This window comes from Choristoneura fumiferana, chromosome 7 (genome assembly GCF_025370935.1).
Source record: "Choristoneura fumiferana chromosome 7, NRCan_CFum_1, whole genome shotgun sequence".
Classification (NCBI taxonomy): domain Eukaryota; kingdom Metazoa; phylum Arthropoda; class Insecta; order Lepidoptera; family Tortricidae; genus Choristoneura; species Choristoneura fumiferana.
This window is the reverse complement of record NC_133478.1, coordinates 3,562,984-3,584,442: the sequence shown is the minus strand read 5'-3', so window position 1 is coordinate 3,584,442 and position 21,459 is coordinate 3,562,984. Positions and strand designations below refer to the sequence as shown.

The 21,459-nt window shown below is 38.8% G+C and overlaps 3 protein-coding genes across 3 annotated transcripts; 1 reads left to right on the top strand and 2 right to left on the bottom strand.

The window, feature by feature from the left end:
• Positions 1-101: 101 nt before the first annotated feature.
• Positions 102-7,735, bottom strand: LOC141429525 (uncharacterized). The gene is made up of 4 exons (XM_074089864.1): positions 7,529-7,735; positions 4,842-5,012; positions 1,826-1,967; positions 102-1,157 (listed from the first exon to the last, which is right to left on the bottom strand). The coding sequence occupies exons 1-4, from the start codon at positions 7,613-7,615 to the stop codon at positions 994-996; spliced, it is 564 nt and encodes a 187-aa protein (XP_073945965.1). The 5' UTR covers positions 7,616-7,735; the 3' UTR covers positions 102-993.
• Positions 7,736-8,968: 1,233 nt separating this feature from the next.
• On the top strand, positions 8,969-13,436 carry LOC141429524 (uncharacterized). The gene is made up of 4 exons (XM_074089862.1): positions 8,969-9,166; positions 10,674-10,886; positions 11,866-12,001; positions 13,307-13,436. The coding sequence occupies exons 1-4, from the start codon at positions 9,068-9,070 to the stop codon at positions 13,429-13,431; spliced, it is 573 nt and encodes a 190-aa protein (XP_073945963.1). The 5' UTR covers positions 8,969-9,067; the 3' UTR covers positions 13,432-13,436.
• Positions 13,437-15,254: 1,818 nt separating this feature from the next.
• Positions 15,255-20,024, bottom strand: LOC141429523 (uncharacterized). The gene is made up of 4 exons (XM_074089861.1): positions 19,581-20,024; positions 18,247-18,429; positions 17,139-17,268; positions 15,255-15,402 (listed from the first exon to the last, which is right to left on the bottom strand). Exons 1-4 carry the CDS (start codon positions 19,665-19,667, stop codon positions 15,269-15,271), a joined length of 534 nt encoding a protein of 177 aa, XP_073945962.1. The 5' UTR covers positions 19,668-20,024; the 3' UTR covers positions 15,255-15,268.
• Positions 20,025-21,459: the final 1,435 nt, after the last annotated feature.

The following is a 21,459-nucleotide window of genomic DNA, read 5'->3' as shown; positions in this document are numbered from 1 at the left end:
CGCATCCTCCTACGAATGGTTCTGGTTTTTTGTAATTTTGTTCATTAACCCTAATCTAATGTGACAAGGCATTAAAAGTAAATACAAAATGAAACAATACGTTTTTCTCAACTTGTTATAATTACTTCAATCATGAAAAATATTACTTGTATTACTAAAAATAAAATTAAAATTAGAAATCACAATAAATATTAAATACTACTTAAAGTACGATATGAGTTTCATTGGAGTATTTTAAAGTATAACAAAAAATATTATCTCAAAGAGCGTACCAGTATTTGGTACATTAAAAAAACTGTAGAGGACCGTCCTGCAGTAAGTAACGAGCCTTACTTAATATTACGGTTTACAAAAATAAACTTTACCAAGAATCGAAACTCGTAGCAGTGACAGAAGCATGAGTAAACTGTCTTCGGATCATCCCTGACGTCACGTAAATTTTGCAACCCAATGGCAATCGAGTTGTCATGTCACCCCACGTCCCTAAGTGTCCTTAGGACACTATGCCGAAGATACGCGACCGAAGTTACGCACCCAGTTTTACGTTCCGACTTATTCAGCTGATATACTTAACACAGTATAACACCTGATGTAAATGCGAAAATCATACGACAGAAATTTGCCGTCATTACGTCTCCTAACTATTTCTATTAGGTATTTGCATCACATTTGCCGAAATTTTTGTATGCCAAATCTGTCATTTGATTGCGATCACGAGCGTCAGACACGTTAGGCAATACGGCCTCTGCTCACGCTTATATTGTTTAACACGAGAGTGAGCAAGACGGTACAATACGAACTTCGATTTTCGAATTTTGTAGTAGCCGCCCAGTCGGGGAACTACGATCAACGTCTGACCGAAATTCGGTTACACGCTAAAACGTGATGTAATTTTGGCAAATGTGTAGCTAAAGATGGAAACAGTGTTGCGCGTAATCACAAAGAATTTCGGTGCTTAGACCTTAATATAAATACTTCTAAGTCTTAATCTCCTTAAACGTCATTAGGTACGACGGTGCTGGTATCATAGATGCCATTGATGATCTTCCTTTCTCCGGTCACGATCTGATGCAGTTGGTTTTCGTAGACATGAGTTCCATCGACTGCTAGCTTCTTTATTAGACTCCTTACAAGGATGACAAGGTATAACTGCAGACCTGGAAGAAACAAAATCATTTGAACAACACTTTACCTTGATACTTTGCTACCATTCAGTACGTACAACATATACCTATACGTTCACAGTATGTAAATCTTTTTTTGGCAAAGTTTATGCTTCCTACAGCTGTGATAATGAACCGTTTATAGTTTGAAACGTGTGAGTCGTTTGTAATAGTGGTATTTATATAACACGCTTTGATTTGTGTGGAAGTGGTGGTAATTTTGTTGAGTCTTATGCTTTCTTGTCTTTGATTGTTTTGAAAGTACGCGACCAAAGTTCTGCTCCTGATTTTAAATTCCGTCAAATCTGGCTGATACAACATACCATAAGCGCAGAAATTACTGTACCTAATGCTATTCCAATTCGTTTTGGCGTGTCAGTCGAGGAATTTCGGCTAACGCCTGACCGAAGTTAGGTTTTACGCCAACACGGACGTAATTTCGGCGAATATACTGCTATTAATTTAAAAATTCGAACTTCGTCTCTTGCCGTTCCGCTGACTTTAATTTTATTTAACACGACGAGATGGACGGTACGATACGAACTTCGATTTTCGAATTTCGTATCCCTCAGCATACAATACGTAATCGGCAAATCCAAAAGTGTGTAAACCCTAAGGGACGGTGGCCAAAGTAATTTTAAGTAGTATTTCCTCCAACTTACAAAGTCCAGCGAAGGTCAACGCAACGGTTTCTAATGCGATGCGGAACCACATGTCTGAGGAGTCCAGGAGTTGCACCAGAACCGACGCTACTGTTGACACGATGGCAAAGTAGTAGAATATCTTCAGGTAAAACACGTTTTTCTGGAATACAAGAAGACGATACGTTAGAACAATATTACAGATTTTACCAAAAGTCTACGAATAATTGATGATAATTTTTATTACAAGCTTTTATTTAACTTGCAATAACTATCCAACGTGGAAAAGCCGCGAGCGTTATGGGCACCTTTGTGGCGGGAATGGGGAGGGGCGAGTTATTTGACTAGGTTTTCTATTGTTATTAATTATTATCTTCTTATTGTAAAATTACTTGCAATTTATTTATTTATCAATAAAAAAATGAAAGCATTACAGTTAGAAAACTAATGCACTGTAAAATTCAAATCATACACAAAAAATACAAAAGAAAAACATACAAAAAAACTACTTAGAGATTTTTGAACGTCGTCTTCATCGCTACCCTAAAACGACGGAACACCACGCCCTCCGGCCACAAGTCGGAGCGCAGGAACATCGTGTCATCATGTATGTAGGTATGTATGTATGTATGAGAGGGTCAAATCTTGCAAGTTGAATTTGACCCACTTCCAATGGTCGGATGGACTTGAAATTTGGCATACTTATGTAAATCTGGTAAAAAACGAGTATAATAACCTGGTAGTGACATCCTGTTGGTCCAGTCAGGATCGTCTCATTGCTGACTGTTCTTTTTTGTTGACTGTAATTGCATTGTCATCCAAACTAATATTTCGTACCAAATTTCAAGTCGATGCCATTAACTGCTGAGGAGTTCCGTGGGGAGGTGAAAGCGAGCTTCCTTACGCTTTAGCTATGTTTGATAAAAATCGGTTCAGCCGTTTTTGCGATAGTGAACTTTGAAATGACAATGCCGAGGGCTTTTCAACTGTTTTAAGTTCGTTACGTCATGATATGAATGACAGTTTTTAAGTTGGTTACGTTCGCGCGTTATGTTATGATATGAATGACAGTTTGATTTATTGTCATTGACAAAAAATCTGAGATGGTGTTTTATTCATTTTCACATTTCATTTTACATCTTTCACTCAAAGTGACTATGGAATCAAGGAAAAAAAGTAGGAAAACCCCCGACTTTGTCACTTCAAAGTTCAATATCTCAAAAACGTCTGAACCGATTTTGATGAAACATGTCTAAGAACTATTGCTAAAAAACCTGCTTTCAAATTAAAAAAAACCGCATTTAAATCGATCCACCCGTTTAAGAACTATGGTGCCAGACAGACAGACACACATAGCGGTCAAACTTATAACACAATCACTCTAGTGAATGTAAACCATCTGATAAATAATGTACTTATTCGTAAAGTTTTTACTGAGTTCTAAGAAAGCATCTTGACCGTATCATTTTATCAACAAAAACATGTTTGTTTTTGCATTGGAAGAGAGATAGATGCTTATCTGGGGTCACAGGTCTCCACCAATGAAATCACGGCAATAGCATTCATACAACAGTGTATGGCTATTAACCCTACTTGGTTAAAAAAAACAGCCAAGGGCAGGTCGGACCAACGGACCGAGGGTTCCGTAGTTTCGTACGTCTCTAAAGATCAGCTGACTAGGTCTAGGTACCTTTTTCAGTTCATAAAGTACCTACAGCCCCTGACAAAAAAAATACAAAGATTTAAGAGCGTTTATACCTGCTGAGCTGGCAACGTTGCATTTTTGTTAGTTTTTCTCGATTATTTTATAAAAATAGAATGAAAATTAAAAATGTTGTCTGGTAGAACACTTCTTAATATATAAGTTAATGTGTCTACTCCAATAATTATTCGTTATAGACTTTTATTTTCTTTAAAAACCCGGTCATAAACATTAGTTCGTTTTTAAAGAATATAAAGTCTATCACGAATAATTATTGGAGTAGATACATTAACTTATGTATTAAGAAGTGTTCTATCAGACAACATTTTTAATTTTCATTCAAATTTTATGGAATAATCGAGACAAACTAACAAAAACGCAACGTTGCCAGCTCAGTAGGAATAAACGCTCTTAATGAGGGTTTCTGGACAAGCTAAATATCGCTAGATGGCGTTAGTATCCTGAAGGCCCATTTGACGTAACAGTCTTGCTTGTGATTGGCTCAATACAAGATTTAATTTAACTTGCAATGTATGTATGAGCGGATCAAATCTTGCAAGTTAAATTTAAGCCACTTCCTATAGTCGGATTGACTTGAAATTTGAGCCACTTCCTATACTCGGATTGACTTGAAATTTGACATACTTATTATTACTTATGCAAGGGCGGATGCACCGTTGTGGGCACGAATCGGCACGATGGGCATACCCTCAACCCTAATAGACTTGTGACGGACACACTTTCACGGTCTATCGAGATGATTGGATGTTCAATGTCTTGATGCGCGGAAAAAGGGAAATAATAAAATTCAAAAGTCGTTCATGCATGAGTTCGGTCATGGGCGAGTTCATACTCCGACTCGCACTTGACCGATTTTCGGGTAGCTGTGACCACAACCTTTTTTGAGGCCTGAATTCGCGCCTGTACTTATGTCATCATCCCAGCCTATATACGTCCCACTGCTGGGCACAGGCCTCCTCTCAGAACAAGAGGGCTTGGGCCATAGTTCCCACGCGGGCCCAGTGCGGATTGGGAACTTCGAACGCACCATTGAATCGCTTCGCAGGTTTGTGCAGGTTTCCTCACGATGTTTTCCTTCACCGCAAAGCTCGTGGTAAATTTCAAATGTAATTCCGCACATGTACTTATGTAAACCATATTATTCAATAGATCCGTAGCCCCCTTAGACAAAGTCCCGAAGATGCTGGCAGCGTTTCCTCTTTGAATAGCTAAGCTAATTATTTATCCAAGGAAGCTGTCAGCTCTTCAGTTCCGGTGACTTGTTGATTACTAATGTAGACCCCTTGCATTAAAGAGATATTAATAACTCCTCACCATGTGAGCTCCATACAGCAGCAGGGCATTGAACACGATCTCAACGCAGTAGACGAACAGGCAAGCCTCGGCGGCGATCATGGACACAGAGCCGTGGTAGACCAGGGTCGGCTCCCTGCTGCCTTCGTGGATACAGTAGCTGTACACGCCCACCATGAATAGGGAGAATAACTGCAAGAATAAAGGAATCAATTTGATATTGAATCGTTTTTATTTTAGTTCGAAGATGATTTTTCTCTATTTAAATACATCCAATCACATCTCTTAGCTAAGGAAGGTATAGGGGCAGGGCAGATACATTTTTTTTCCACTTGCTGTGATTATTCGGTCCTAATATACATTTTACGCTTCCTCAACAATCATTAGTCTTTACATACCTGCCTACATGCTCGCCGTGGATACAATCAGTAGCACCAGTATCTGACACAACAATGCTTGTATTGTATATATCTAACACGACTCTATTTCTAGGGTCCAAGCCTACTGAGTCCAAGCCCAGTTGTAGACGTGCACAGATAGATAGATAAAAACGTTTATTTAGTACAACACAGCTGAAGGTGATGGTGACAGTGTAGACCAGAGGCTGGCGTATTGTCTAATTCTCAATCGCATTTACCATCTTTTTCTACCCTCGTCTTACTGTGTGACAGAAAGAAGTGGTGAAAACTATTGTGATTCTAAGGGCTGTTACACCACCCATTGATTAATTTTATTTGACGGATAAATGTAATGCCGTCTCCATCTATTTGAACGAAAACAAACAGAGACGGCCTCACATTTATCCATCACATAAATTTAATCAATGGACAACAGGGGGTAAGTGTGTTAGACAATAGGCCTCTGGTGCGAGATTGTCTAAAGTTCAGAAAGTATTTCGTTCATTTTTTCAGGCTATTATGCTGGCTAGATATTGCGGATTACCGAAGCAGTCTGACCGAAGTAATCAGAATCATTTATTGTGTGTGGAATTCACACCGCAAGGTGTGGTGTTACCGGAACTTGTGTCGGCAAATATCAGTGCAGTTTTTTGAACCTCCTTAACTACGCGACCGGCGAAAATGCGATACTCAATTGTTATACAATACAATACAATACAAAGACTCTTTATTGTACACCAGACATAGTAAGCGATACAGAAAACAAATTATTAAAATTACAAGGTGAGCAATAGGCGGCCTTATCGCTTAAGAGCGATCTCTTCCAGGCAACCTTTTTTTTGTTATGTATTGTATTAATGTTCTGCGAGGCCCCCATTACGAGGAACAAAAATATGGCGATTCATTATAGATGTTTATTGTTTATGTTTCTCAAGTTCACCGAGGTTAAGATTAGGTACCTACTGATAAGAGGATGGATGTGGAGGCGTTAAAACGTTTTTAATGTACAGACCGCATCGTGCAAGCCTGGTGATTGTCTAGATTGCTATGATGCCAATTTTCTGCTTGAAATTGTCATCATTTTAGTCAACTGGTAATCCCGAAGGTTAACAGCTACAAGCAACGTGAAATAGGAAATTTTGTAGCTTTATTGTATTGCACATTTACATTTTAAGGAAAATTACAATTATTTGGTAACAAAATTCATAGTTATTAAATAAATATTTTTCACTTTGCATGCTCTTAAAATATCACTTTAGTCCCTGCATATCGGGACTAAAGCTCCTCATTAATCTCTATGGATTCAAGTTTTTTTTTTATTTACGTTGGAAACCCCTAAACAGTCAATCACGGTGTTTGTGAAAGGAGGATATTAAGGGCGTGGAATTATTAAAAAAAAATACGATTTAATCTCGTGAAACCCAATTAATGATTACGAATATGAATCTATTCAATTATATTAAGGATTAATTCATTTTATTATGCATAGTCCAATCAGTTTTTAAATAGTTTTCAATTTTGAAACTGTTGGATAAATATGCAAGCATTTAAAGCTCAAAAACAATAAAAGAAAAGAAAAACCGCGTAACAAATTTTTTGCTATTTGAATTTTGAATAGATGTCCATTAGTCAGTCGAGCGTACGTTTCTTAAAAGTAATATTGTAATTTTGAACAGAACGTTGTTTCTTTTCCTCGCATTCAAAGTGAAAAGTAGAGTGTTTAACGCGAGACTAAACAACCATAATGACACTCAGACTATTGCCATCCTCGCTGTGCTCGGGTGGCTAAACATCTCTTGTCATTATGGGTTGTTTTAGTCCTTTGTTGAACAATCTACTATATTTGGTATAAATAAATAAATATCACGGGACAATTCACACCAATTGACCTAGTCCCAAAGTAAGCTTAGCAAAGCTTGTGTTATGGGTACTAAGCAACGGATAAATATAATTATATAGATATAGATACATATACAATTAAACACCCAAGACCCGAGAACAAACATTCGTATTTTTCATACAAATATCTGCCCCGACACGGGAATCGAACCCGGGACCTCAAGCTTCGTAGTCAGGTTCTCTAACCACTAGGCCATCTGGTCGTCTAAAAGTATGTTTTGATTTACCTTGGAAATAAATTTCAACCCATTTTCCCGTGGTCAGATTGACCTGCATGAGATTAGTGGGATCCTGCCGTTTTGCCATAACTATTTTGATAAAGTTTTCATTCGGTCAAATTTTTGCTCAGCAAAATATTACCACGGTTTTTTTTATCAAACCATTGTGTAGGTACCTATAAGAATCACTTACGATATTCAAATATCCGAAAGTCAGCACGCCTCTCCTTAACGGCATGCAAAAGCAGCACCGGCCGAAATCAGGACAATCACAGTACATTATTGCTTCTTAAAATTCTTTGAACTACCGTCTGAACAGAACGTCCGAACACTACTGGCTGGTTATTCAGCCTGGTCACTTATCTAATGTAACTCGCTGGACCGACGACAGATTGTACACTTCCGTACAAATCAGCTCTTTATACACAAAGCTTTATCTGCCATGTACAATGCTAAAAAACATCGCTATTTCCTTATATTAAGGTTGATATCGGTTTAAACTTAACTATAATGTTAATGGTTTTTCTGGCGCTGTGATTGGGTATCGGGCGGGAAATGTTGTGACGAATGTTGGCGTATTATGAGAAAAATAAACATATTTTGCTGCAATTTAGTAGACGGTGCCGGTAATAAATGGAAAACAATAATAAACAACATGAAATGACGGTCGACGATAGCTTAGTGGGTTAAACCTAACTACAAAAGTCCCAAGTTCGATCCCCGTTCGGGGTGCAGATATTTGTATGAAAATATCTGCCCCTAATGCCTGCCTATGTATGAAAATATCTTCGCCTCTACCCTAGTCTAGGTTTATCTGTTGCCAATAGTACAGATTTTGCTTGGGACTAGGTCAATGAGGGCTATCGTTTTTTGTCTCACTAGATGGCGCACTGTTGCGTGAGGTTTTTAAGTATGGCTTTCAAAGTCTGTTATTACGGGCGTGAAAACAAAGTTTAGATGAAAATCGTATTAATACACCTTAAAACCGTACCATAAAAATATCGAGCATGCCACAGTGTTGCATAGTCCCCGTTTTGTTCGGAAAAGGAGGACAAAGGTTTCAAAACTGCAAAACACAGACATTCATTGCCCGGAACGCATATTTGCCATCAATTTCAGATATTGCAAAATATTTTTTCTAATTATAAATAAACTCGCGTAGCTCACCAAAAACTATGAGATTTGACATTTCGGAGACCTCACGCTACACTAGCGCCTCTAGTGGCGAATACATACGCGATAGCCCTCATTGGTGTCAAATGTCCCAAGATATTTGATATTATATACCTAGTTGAAAAACCCCAATTATTGTCATTTCAAAGTTTAATATCTCTAAATCAGTCCATCTGTTTGGGTGCTATGATGCCACAGACAGTCAGACAGACACACACACATTGTGGTCAAACTGTGTCACATAATCATAAGTTTGCTTTGGGGGCTAAAAATAATTGATTGATAGTCACTATTTGTATTACTAAAGAAATAGAATAGTCAGGGTCTCTGTTGCTGTTTCGACATGATTCTCATACTTGTCTATGAGTTTTAGTACCTTCTTAGGTCCTCAATAAACTCTACGATGTGCTCTTTGGACTCTTTGTACTACCTAAAATAACAGTCGGACAGACGTCACAGAAACAACGAATGACATAATTGCTCGCAAATAAACATGCGATAATAAACAAAATTCCCATTCCGATTCAGACTAAAGTTATTATCAGTATACTCCTTCCCAATGTGTCACAATATAGAAATTGAGTTTCCAACAATAGAACACTTCTTGCTCTTGTATTCTTTGAAATGTGGGAGCGTCACAGTTTGTGGCTGGAGCATGGTGAGTTTCTCAAACATCCGTCCGGAGAAGTCCTTTAACTATTTATAGGTTGGTACGGTAGTGTATGTTTCATGGACAAAGTGATAAGGGCATTATTTTGAACATGAAACTACCGTGAGAATAACTCATATTAAATTATAGCATATGTAACAACTCGCGTCTGAAATCGAGTTTATCTCGACATGTTTTAGGCTAATCCGTAGCCTACGTCCGTACCGTAGCCCCTCCTCTAGGAGCAACGCGACTCGGCGGCTGTTGTAACACGCGCACTGCGGGCCATCGCAGCGGCTAAACTCATATTCAGACGTGAGTTCACGCATTCAATGCCACCTGACTTCCACAGGTGCCACCGACGCACATGTGCGTTCAAAATGTATGAATAATTACGACAGCGGCACTGGGCGAAGTTCCGAAAACGCATATGTGCGTCGGTGGCAGTGAATGCGTTATCTGATAATCTGCAATTATAATAATATAATAAGAGCATTATGAATAATGGCAAGCTGGTACCGGGCGAAGTGATAATTAAGTCATCATCATCATCATATCAGCCATAGGACGTCCACTGTTGGACATATAGGCCTCCCCCATAGACCTCCAGTTGCCTCGGTTGGAAGCGGCTTGCATCCACCGTGAACCCGCGACTTTAACCAGGTCATCCGTCCATCTCGTTGGTGGACGTCCTACGCTGCGCTAGCCGATCTGCAAGAAAGATCCGATCAAAAAGGAGGGTCACCGACATAGCCAAGCGAATTAGCTCGTTGAAGTGGTAATGGGCTGGGCAGGCCATATAGCACGGAGAACAGATGTCCGTTGGGGGCAAAAGGCTCTCGAGTGGAGACCGCGGATCGGCAATTATTGAGTAAACTTCATTAATTATCAAATTTTGATTAATTAAATCGCAACCATTAGGTGCGACTAAGAGCGAAGCGAGGATGAGAGTAAGGTTCAACTGTGACCAAAACAAGACCAGTACCAGAATTGAATTCAACCATTATAGATAACATTTTACAGATTTTGATAGATGCTTAATTATATTGGTAAGAGCATCTATTAAACGAAGAAATTTTGTGTCAAAAATAGTAATAATAGTACTTACATTTTTTTTATTACTCTGCCTTATTGGGGATTGGGGTAACACTCGTAGGCATTACGTATAATGCCCGGGCAATTTAATTATTTGAATAGTTATTATCAAATTGCTATCTCATATTACCGATTTATCACTTGGTACGTAAAATATGCACTAGATCCGATTCCATCATTCGATTTAACCATACAAAATGGTTCTACGACTACTCCAGCGCGGATTCGGATCGCATGTAGTGTGAAATCTTTCTGAATGGACTGTAAACTGGAAATTGTAACGGAATCATCTATTCATCCATTTCAACAAAAATATGCCCACGAAACTCATACGGACTAAACGCTCGAAAATAGAAGTATTTTGGAACACCTGTCTTCAAAATTTGCCCCCTGATATCCGATGTTTGATTCACATTAACAGAGTCGCGCGCTCTTCACCGCTTTTTTCTTCACCGAGGTCATCTTAGAGGCGTTCCTTGACAATGCATCTGTCGTGGGCAAGCTCTTCGTCCATGAAAAACCGCCTTATGACAAACTAAATGAGCTGAATATCTTTTACTCTTGCGTCATGATGGTGATTGCGGAGAGCATGCTTATAGTTTGCTGCATGCATTTAGCTGCTGGGTTGATAGCGGTAAGTATTTTTTAAGCGACGAAATAAAACGGAGGAGGTTCTCAAGTCAACACGTATATTTGTTTTTTTTTTATGTATGACCACGCATAACTTTTTACAGAGTAGTCCGATTTTCATATTTCTTTTTTATTGAAAAGCGTAGATATACTCCGAGTGGTACCATATAAATTTGAAAAAAAAAGTTACCCCAACGGGAGGAAAAAGTATAAAATAAAAACTTTTTAACAAAAAAATTAAGCCGCCGAAAAGTTAAATAAAAAAAAGGTTTATTGTTTTCTGCTTTTCAGTTTTTTCGGTGGTTTAATTTTTATCAACCAAATGTGACGATTTTGGTTTCCAGATGGATTAGCTATGACAATGAGAATTCATCTAAAATATTGACGGGTCTCCGACGCAACCTTGAAGATCTACTTTTTAGGGTTCCGTAGTCAACTAGGAACCCTTATAGTTTCGCCATATCCTTAGAAAAATATTATTTGTTTTTTTCGTAATGGCTACGGAACCCTATCTTGGGCGTGTACGAGACGCTCTTGGCCGGGTTTTTAGATTTGTATCTAAAATGATTATTTGAATTACTTAAAATTTCATATACAAGGTTAACTCAGAGACCCTTACTTATTTAGAGCCATGTTATCCAAAATCGATACATTTTTTAATCCAATTGTATACACTTATGCCTTGTACAAACTACCAGCTATCCTGGACTTGACCCTTCTCATATTATAAATGAAGAAAGTTTGTAATAATTTTGAATCTTTGGATGTTTAGTACGCGTCCCGGCTACGCGCGGGTGTAGTTTTAGTGAAAGAAAGGTGAGAAAATGTAAAGTCTCTTCGATTAGAAACTTTTTTTTTCAAAATTGCACCAATGTGAGGCCGGGATGTGTCGCTATGCTAGTTATTTTATAATTGTCATTTTTGAAAGTGATGCACAGATTTATATTCTATGTATTAGTGATTGTGATTGTGTTGTCCTCTAGTGCTCTACTTCCTCCCTTCGGTTGTATCTGACCCATCGAACGTTCATATGGATGATGGAAGTTATTTTCATATTTACTCTGTGCATCAACCATGCCCTTCTGCTTGGCTGGTACCTCATAATGCTCATGTTTGTCAGTAAGTTCACTTTATATTTTATTTAAGAGATGAAATATTTGAAAAATTACAAAATTACACGGTTCAACTCACGACTATGATTCAAGGACGGTCCGACTGGTTTCATTTTTCGGATTTTTATTACCTATTATAAAATTTGATTTATTAGTGTTTTAATTTAAAAAAAAATTATACATTAACTAAAAAATATAGAAACAGCGACATTAACGGCGAACTGATAAAAGTGGTTTTGCTAAATACTTGCGTTCATCATTGTTGTCATAGTTGTGTTGTGTGTCAATGTAATTAATAGGGCACCGATTTGTACAAATTTAAAAACTCCAATACAAATAGGTACAAAATAAAAATCAAGTATGGGTATTTAGAAAAAATCGCACAACTAAACGAACGTGTCACACTGTCACGCCCGCAATAAGTAAATAAGATAATAGAAGTTCGTGTCGTTCCGTCCCTCTGACACTTATATTATTTAATACGAGAGTGAGAGGGACGGTTTTATACGAACTTCGATAGTCGAATTTCCGAGTACTCGTAGGCTCTGGCGCGAGGCACGGAGCTGGCGCACGCCTACGGGCGCGGGTGCAGGTAAAAGTCGTTGCATGCGACGCGTGCAGCAGTGCTACTACGAAACCCGAAACTCGGAAGTTCGTGTCGTGCTTTCCCTCCGACACTTGAACTATTAGCACTGCTCATAAAATTTTTCAATAGGCTTCCACCCGTTCCGTGCTAACCGCCTCAGCTGGCGGAGGCTTTCGGAGTAGGCCCTTAGTCTTGAAACTGGGAGTGTGTAGTAATTAATTATTTCATCACACTTGCTCGTAAACAGTGTCGTAACATGCAGGCTACCTTGGTTGCAACCCCCCAAATAAAACCCTCGACCTTAATGTGCTTGTCATGAAGCCCGTGGTCGGTAAATGAGTCATTGCCCGTACTAATTTTCTTGTCATGAAGCCCCAGGTCGGTAAATGAGTGTAATACTGCATGGCGTGCAGGAGCGCGGCGCGCGCACGTCGGGCACATGCTGCGTGGGGTGGGGCGGCGCGGAGACTGGCGCTGCCAAGAGCGTAGTCAGCGGTATCGGCAATTTTTGAAAAAAATATTAGTTTTTCTTTTACAAATATACAATTTTACTCGCAAATGTGATGAAAATGTATGTCGCACGGGCGGTACTAGAATTACGAACATCGACTCATTAAAGCCCTCAGTCTACGACTTCGGGCTTCTAATAGACTCTCGTTCGTAATTCCTTGTTTACCGCCCTTAAGACACAATGTACTATTATAGTTGTATTACCGTTGGTTCCAGTCATAGAACTGTATGGAATCGTGGTGGTATATAGCCTCTACGCATGCATGCAACAGTGCAAGGAGAATGACTGCGAAAAGAAGTGCAGCACCGTTTGTGAGTCTACCAAATCGTGCCGTGACTGATATTATTAAACCGCTCTGTATTTAAAAACACTTTTTTATTTCGTCATCGTGTAGAATTTCTCGTGAATTATTAAAGCGTTTCAACTGCCTCATTTTCATGTAAAGTAAATGGCGGTAAAGTGTGAAATAATTGAAAAAACTAAACGATTAACAAAAAAAACTGGATAAATTATTAAAAATGTTCGTATTTGGTGCCAGATTGTGCTGAAACTGTAAGTGGTATCGCTTTTGTATGTATAAAAGGTTTATAGTAAATTTATCTAGGATTATTCCGTTCATACACGCTTTTTATGTATCGTGTACGGTTTTCTTTTAAAATAGAAAATACCGCGGTCCGGGACATATTCGAGGGGGCGGGGGTGAAGCTCGCCCCGGAGGGGGGGGGGAGTGGATAAAATTTAACTTTGCTCTATAACCTACATATCCTGATAGATAAAAGTCTTGCATTAATTTTGCCAAATTTTCCATACATTTGAATTTAGTTTTCTTAACCTAACTACATGGTCACGTTTTTTTTTAATGGGCTGTAGAGTTTGGTGGCATTTTCGATTATTTTTTAGACGGCCTCACTTCTTCTAGATAACCCAGAAACTGTAGCAGAATCTTCTACCGTGTCAATAAGAATGTGCCCACGAGAATCAAATGGAATAAATTCTCGAATAATGTAATAACAATGACCCAGCAGAACAAAAATTAATTTTAATTTAATTTATGAGTTGAAGAGCAAAATTTTAAAAAATAAACTCGACTGAGATCATCTCTAGCTCTCAACCTCAACGCTGGCAAAATTGTTCCATTGGAAAGCAGCCATTTAAAAAATAAAGTGCTTCAGTTTGATGCAACTTTGCCATTTTAAAATCACCCCCACTTTACGTCTATGGGATTTTAATTGTACCATTTTGTCGGCATAGTTTACTTATATATCCGTGCAAAATTACAGCTTTCTAGCATTGATAGTCCCTGAGCAAAGCCGCGGACGGACAGACAGACAGACACACAGACATGGCGAAACTATAAGGGTTCCGTTTTTGCCATTTTGGCTCCGGAACCCTAAAAATCAAGTGCTTCAGTTTGATGCAGCCATTTTAAAATATCAAGTGCTTCAGTTTGATGCAACTTTCACGATTTTCCCTGCAGCTCTAAACTGGATTATAGGCGGGAAAAAATGGTAAGGGTCAGTAAATTAATAGAAACTACCTGGAAATTAGCTTTTTTTTATAAGTACCGAGTTCACAAACTTGACGAGTGCCATTGACGCAAACACACGCAAACACATAATAGAGACAGAAAAAGCTCACTTTTTCAACCATCTTTTGCTAAATATGCAGAATCAAAAACTATTAGAGTTACAATACAATTACTTTAAATAAGAGTCACAAGTTAAAAATCTTACACTGTTTTATCGCACATAAATGTCTTAGCCACTAGTCTTAAAGAAATTCAATTGATCTGCCAAATATGTTTACCCCAGTTAACGGAAGTCAAAAATAACACTGTTTAGCTTTGACAAGGGTGCTATGGAGTTTTTTTTCTCTTTATTAAAGATCACCAACAATATAGTATTCATACTTCTCATCCAGAAAAGTAATTTTCCTCCCTGACGACGAGAGGGATCAAAGTACAACTTTTCTGTTTCAAGGCTTTTCTAAGTGTTTTTTTGCAAATGCAACTTTTTGAAGTTGATAATTGTAAAACCACGCCATTTTCTATGCTGGTTGCTCTTTAATTATATTTAGATTTGTTTTATTTAAATTTTCGTCATACTCGTGTGAAAAGTTGTATGAGTCACTCGGGAGCAAAATTACTTTCATCTGCGGGTCTGAGTGCTGACGTGTCTTCAAACGACATGTGCGAGCTGCATAGTGTCCCAGCAGACCTCCTCTTCGGGTTCCGGCGGCAGCGGGCCCCGTTCCTTCTCCTCCATGGCCAGGAATGAACTCCGGACTATCAGCAGCGAGTACACGTTGGTCGCTGGAAGTCATACAGATGTACAAGTTGCGGAAAGTTTCCAAAAAGTTAAAAAATTTGTTGGAAATATTTGGAAATTTTCACAAGATTATTATCGCACTAAAATAATAAATGCGAAAGTTTGTCTGTTTGTTTATTTGTTTGTCTGTTTGTTCATCACGTCTAAGCCGCTGAACTGATTTAGATGAAATTCAGTATACAGATAGTTTGAGTCCCGGGGAAGGACATAGAATAGTTTTTATCCCGGTAAATTTAAAAGTTACAGCGGGATAGTGAAAACCGAATTCTACGCGGACGGAGTCGCGGGTAACAGGCTAGTAACAATATATAATAGGAAGTTTAAAAAACGGAAAGTTTCAGTCCCCATAAAAAATTGTGAGAAGTTTCCGGAAATTTCGTATATAAAAAATTGCGCGATTTTGGAAAGTTTTCTTTGGCATGTGGGGTTCCTCTTCCACTGGGACTCTTCAAGGAAAGATATATTTCATATACTTGATTAATTGATCACTATGTCTACGAGTAGTTACATCGACGTACAGTTGGGAACTGAACTTAAGCTAAAGCTTGCGGCGTGCTCCCACCGCCGCGTCCCCGGTTCCAGGAACGTTAGCGCTGCGTCAGCTCATATTGTAGTGCACTCGCACTCGTATATGAGCTGATGTGGCAATGTGCCTATACTATCCCCCCCCCCCCCAACAGGGAAAGAGTGTGTCAGACCCTTTTTGAAAAAAAAAAATAAAAATACTTATGTTAAACTAAACTAAAACTTAACAGTAACATGAATGTACTTAGTTGCAAACATTGTTATGTTTCAGCGATAACAGGTTATATTTCAAAGAATATATTGTGTTACTACCTGCTAACAATAACAGGTTATATTTCAACGGATGTATTATGTTACTACTTTGCTAACAACGACTACATTTTAATTTCGCAGAACTGATTTAGGTAAGTGTACCATTACTATTTATTATGTCGTTGTTAGCGAAACTGAAATAGATTAAAGAAACATTGTTGTAAAAAAAAAAATAATACATTATGGATGCTTTTTAAATAAATCAAAATTATTCGAATGCGAATTCGTCGCCTGCCCGCTGTGGTGTTAGCACGGCCTCCGCGCGTATGAACCAGATCCTTGTTTGATCCGTCCAAAAATCCGGAATGCGGCTTGACACTGACAGCGCCATGACTTCCACTGCCGGTTGTGCTGCAGGTGCTTGAGGATCTATCTGTGGTTGCTCTTGTTGCGACTGGTCTTGAGGTGGCTGTCTCTGAGGTGTCTGTCCTTGTGTCATCACGTATCAGTAATTTAAACCATCCCAGCATTACATCCCACTTTTAGGGGTTTATTGATTTGTGGCACACGTGTGTCATTTTGTCAATGTCTGTTTGTTTGTCTGTCTGTCGGTGGCACCGTGTATCTTAATCGAATAAACCGATATCGATGCGATTTTTTTACGTGAAAGCTAGTTTCCTTGCCTTGGTTCTTAGCTATGTTTTATTTAAATCAGTTGAGTCGTTATTGAGAAATGAAACTTTGAAATCTCAATGCCGGGGGTTTTTCAACCACAAACAACAACAACAACAACGCAAAGTTTTTAAGCTGGTTAGGTTACGTTAATTATTTTTGTACTTTTATTTAATGTTTTTGTCTCTGTCGAATTTATGCGAATAATTTCTCTCTCTCTCTCTCTCCACCCATCTCTATCCGTAGCTTCTTTAGAGTTTAAAGCGGTTACCGATCCAGACGAGGGCTATGGCGAACGACCAATGGTGCAGGTAGAGGATAGCGAATGCCGTCACCACAACGTCGATCACGGTCATCACCAGGCTGGACATGAAGAAGTGACGTAGATATTCAGGCTTTTTCTGGAACACGCAATGTGAAATCCATGCAGTTGATAACAGTAGTTTTCTTATTATTGTCAAATGAAAAGGTGCTGACTTATTTATTGACTCATCAACACCTTACTCGAAACTTTAAAACTACACAACGGATATCATGCAAAGGATCAAACAGAAAACAAACCCATGCGAAGCCTGGGCAGGTTGCTAGTTTTATATGTAAAGGAGATTCTATAGCAAAGCCGTAAGCGCAACTAGTACCACAGAATAGATAATAGAGCCGCCACGTTAGTTGGAGAGACTACGTTCACCTACGTCAACGTCAACAACGTAATAGTTTGAAACAAGTAGTGTAAAGGCTGACCAGAATTATAAAAAACCTCGCCATATTGCGAAAAGCCAATAGAACTAATTTCTTGCACTGGTAACACTAAATTCAAATGCCATCTGTCTATTGCTGTCAAAGTTTAACGTTGTTTGCGCGTGGTATTTTAAAGTGTTATTTTGTGTTGTTGTGCGTTAAAATGCCGAAGATTATCCATAGCCTTGGAAGGAAAATAATTCACAACGTATAAAAATATTTGTCATAGAAAAAGTCTGAAGTATTAGAAAATACTCCATTTAATAACATCGCCGACACCGTTGTCAATGTGACTGGTAGGTATCGTATAGTAAGTGTGAAGAATGTTGCAATATAAAACGTTAAAGTGCTGCCGTCGTGTCAGGTTTTTTATATTCCTCGTCAGCCTAATGAGGGTTTCCCGGCAGGCGACAATCGCTTGGCGGCGTTAGTATTGTGAGATCCGTTTTACGTTTCAGTGTTTGAGTTTAAGTGTTTCAGTGTCAGATTGGCTGATTTAGTTATGCAACCAACCACGAGCGTGACGCAAATGTCAATCGAACCGCACGATGCCAACGCCATCTAGCGATATTTCGCCCAACAAAAAACCCTCTTTGCCGTATTATTATTGGTACTATGGTAGGTAGGTATTATCAGATCACCTTCCTCCCTCCGACGAGGAGCATGGCGCAAAGAACGATGTATACTAGCAGAGCAATGATGTTCAGTGTACGGAACATGTATGCACGCGCCAGGAGCTTGGAGACCGCGCCACTCTTGCTGGTCTCGATCATCATGCTCGCCAGGACTCGGATGTTAAGCCACATCACCAGAAGCTTTGAGAACTAGAACAAAATATATTGTTATGTGGATTGCTTGTTACTCCTTTAGCATCAGCTACGCCAGTTAAAGTCCCGTCATAACTGATTCTCCCCTGGTATGTTGGAACTAAAAAAAGTACTGAATTCTGGTCTCATCTGTTTAAATAAGCACAAATTCTGCTGATAGATAGATAGATTTAAATTTGGCACATATCGTGTCAGGACATACGAAGGGTTAAGGCCTACGCTAGCTGGCGCGGGTGCACTGCGCGGGCGCACGCCTGCGGGCGCAGGTGCATGTAAAATCCGTCGCACGCGAAGTGTGCAGTTAGCACTGCCCATACTATTTTGTAATAGACATCCACCCGCTACGTGCATTGCAAACCGCATCAGCTCGCGTAAGCCCTTTAGGGTTTGTTCTGAGTTCTGCCTAATCTCCGTAAGGGTTAGGCAGAACTCAAAACAAAGAGATAGACAAAATTGTTGTTTCATTATTAGAGACGCATAAGCATACCTAATTTCATTCCTATGAAGTGCCTCAGTGGCTGCGTTAAGAGGGGGAGGAGGGGGCGGCACGCCCCGCGTACCAGCATCAAGGGGGGTGCCAAAGACAACGTGCTTCTGCATAACGTGTTATACGAAGATGCGTCTATTATCTTTGAGAGTATTATTAGTATTAGAAAACTGAAAAAGATGGATGAAATCGGTAAAGCCGTTCTCGAGTGAACTCATTCAAATCTCACGGTGTCGTCAATCCATCTAGTGGCCTGCCAACCCTTTATCTTCACTTCCACATTGCATAGTCTTCGAGATATTTCAGTGTCTTTAGTTCTTCGGCGGCGAATATCCGCTTTCCGGATTCTATCACGCAAAGAAACTCTGAGCATTATCTCACTCTATTAGCGCGATGCGTGACTCTGAGCCTCTCCAAGAGGCCAACAGTCAAAAAAAACGTATAAGAGCCATAGATCAGCATTGGCAACACACGCTAGTTGAAGACGAAGCAGGTGAGTTGTAATGGTAACGATCTTGAGTTTGCCATCACCATCTTATTTACATCTTATACAAAACATGGTATTTTCTACAGAGTCTTACCACCAGGAAACAAAGACAACCGTTGCAGGATGACCCAGGAACATAATCTTAACAGACAGAGACTTAAACTATAAACTTACGATAGACCAGTAAGCCACAATAACCACTCCAGTCCTCAGCGGAATGCAGCAACAGCATTTTTTGAACACTGGCAAATTGAATCCCATTTCTGTTTCCTTGCATTATATTACCCGACTATTTCCACTACGTCTTACCCAGGAATTACATAGGAAGTATATGCCCCGTTGGGGAATGTATGTTGATGATTTGGTACCAAATATATTAAGTAAGTATTACCACTGTAGTAGTTCTATTTGGTTTTCAAACCGAATATTGGGTACAATTCCAGTAATATTTGTTTGTCACCATCAGTAATTACTTATATAAAAATAAGTGTAATTATTTTTCATATTTTTACATTCGTTTTATTCCACTTTATGTTTGCAAAAGTTGTTGCATTTTAAAGAGATAATAAATAACACTAGCGGAACGAGTCATTTCGTTGCACGGGATGCTATAATCTGTTTTTGATAAAAACAAATGACTAACTGGAACGTTAATACTCTCTTAATAGGCATGCTCTTCGAACAACGCCATTTGTATAATGTGAGGTAAAGGACAGTATAACCGACCAATAACACAGTAATTTGATTGAATAATTCCAGTCACCTTTAAAACACTGTCGCGTGCAAGCAGCACTTTTAGTGTCCAATCCTCTCAATGGGTCTCTGTCTGTCACTAAATTGCTTTTGTGACTGCTCTCATACATTCCGTTGAGCATAAAACTAAGATTGGCAATGGCACAAATATCGTATAGAAAAATCCAATAGCAAAGCAGCACTGATTGAGATTAGAAAAAATAACCAAGTACCTAATCCGATTGGTATTTTCGCAAATATGGATATATTCAGAGAAAATCGTGAGTTGGGAAATCAAACAGTTTGGCAAATTAAACATTTCGGAATAATTGCTGTCTTTTCATCGAAAAGACAGCTGAGACAAAAATGTACTTTACTAATATATACCTACTTATATATTGCTATCTTACTACGAACGATTTCATGAGAGATCTCTCATTGTTTGATGCCAAACTGTTGGACTTCCCAACTCACGATTTTCTCTGAAACCATATTTTTTTCGGAACTTTCATAAAACAAACCTTAACCTGAAATGTCTGGGAAAAATATTTCTGCGAAAATGCAGGACACCTAAAGAGGAATTTTTTGCTAATGTGCGTCGCTAGAAGCGTTGCTAATTATCGCTTAGTAATTAAGACTTTAACGTGCACGTTTAAGACGTCATTTAGTCAAAAATATATTCTATTATTCGCGTATCTACCCTAAGGCGGGTAAAAGCTTTTTCGTTTACTAATAAATGTAACAAAGCATTGTTGATGGCTTTATCTGCGATATCGAAAGCTCGTTCTGTATCTAATTGGTCACCTTGGGTGGTACAGTTAGTGCACAAATAGGTCGAGTAGGTATAGGTACGTATTGTATTGCAGCCTTTAATGCCGGCATAAAATTAAACGTATGGTCACACAAAAAAACAGAAACGAACTATTCGATTTATTCAGATGTTACTTTGCACCTTAACAATGAACTACACTAATTTACCTCCGTGCGACACATTATAATTATGTTATAACATGCAGAATCGCTCTCCACTTCTTGCACATCAAACAAAAATATACCTACAGGGTGGCTCATTTAGATCGGTCAGTAAGGGAAAGTCAGAAACTATAGGACATACGAAGATCTGTTCTTAGAAACCATGTCATCTATTTTAGTAACAAGAAAAACTGCATTCATGGATTTAAAAACAACTTGTGTTCACAAACGGAATCAAAGATTCATCAAAATATTTGGATATCGATTAGTGTAGATCATAAGCAATAAATGTTACTATAAAACACGATGTCTAGAATGAATAAAAAGCAATGTATTTCATATTCTTTAA

Coding starts and splice junctions, on each gene's coding strand:
- LOC141429525 (XM_074089864.1), bottom strand. CDS start 7,615: ATGTACTGTGATTGTCCTGATTTCGGCCGGTGCTGCTTTTGCATGCCG. Junction 5,013..7,528: donor CTTTCGGATATTTGAATATC/GTAAGTGATTCT, acceptor TTATTCTTGCAG/TTATTCTCCCTATTCATGGT. Junction 1,968..4,841: donor TGCTGTATGGAGCTCACATG/GTGAGGAGTTAT, acceptor CTTGTATTCCAG/AAAAACGTGTTTTACCTGAA.
- LOC141429524 (XM_074089862.1), top strand. CDS start 9,068: ATGTGTCACAATATAGAAATTGAGTTTCCAACAATAGAACACTTCTTG. Junction 9,167..10,673: donor CAGTTTGTGGCTGGAGCATG/GTGAGTTTCTCA, acceptor TCACATTAACAG/AGTCGCGCGCTCTTCACCGC. Junction 12,002..13,306: donor CATAATGCTCATGTTTGTCA/GTAAGTTCACTT, acceptor CGTTGGTTCCAG/TCATAGAACTGTATGGAATC.
- LOC141429523 (XM_074089861.1), bottom strand. CDS start 19,667: ATGGGATTCAATTTGCCAGTGTTCAAAAAATGCTGTTGCTGCATTCCG. Junction 17,269..18,246: donor TCCTCGTCGGAGGGAGGAAG/GTGATCTGATAA, acceptor TGCGTGTTCCAG/AAAAAGCCTGAATATCTACG. Junction 15,403..17,138: donor CATAGCCCTCGTCTGGATCG/GTAACCGCTTTA, acceptor TATGACTTCCAG/CGACCAACGTGTACTCGCTG.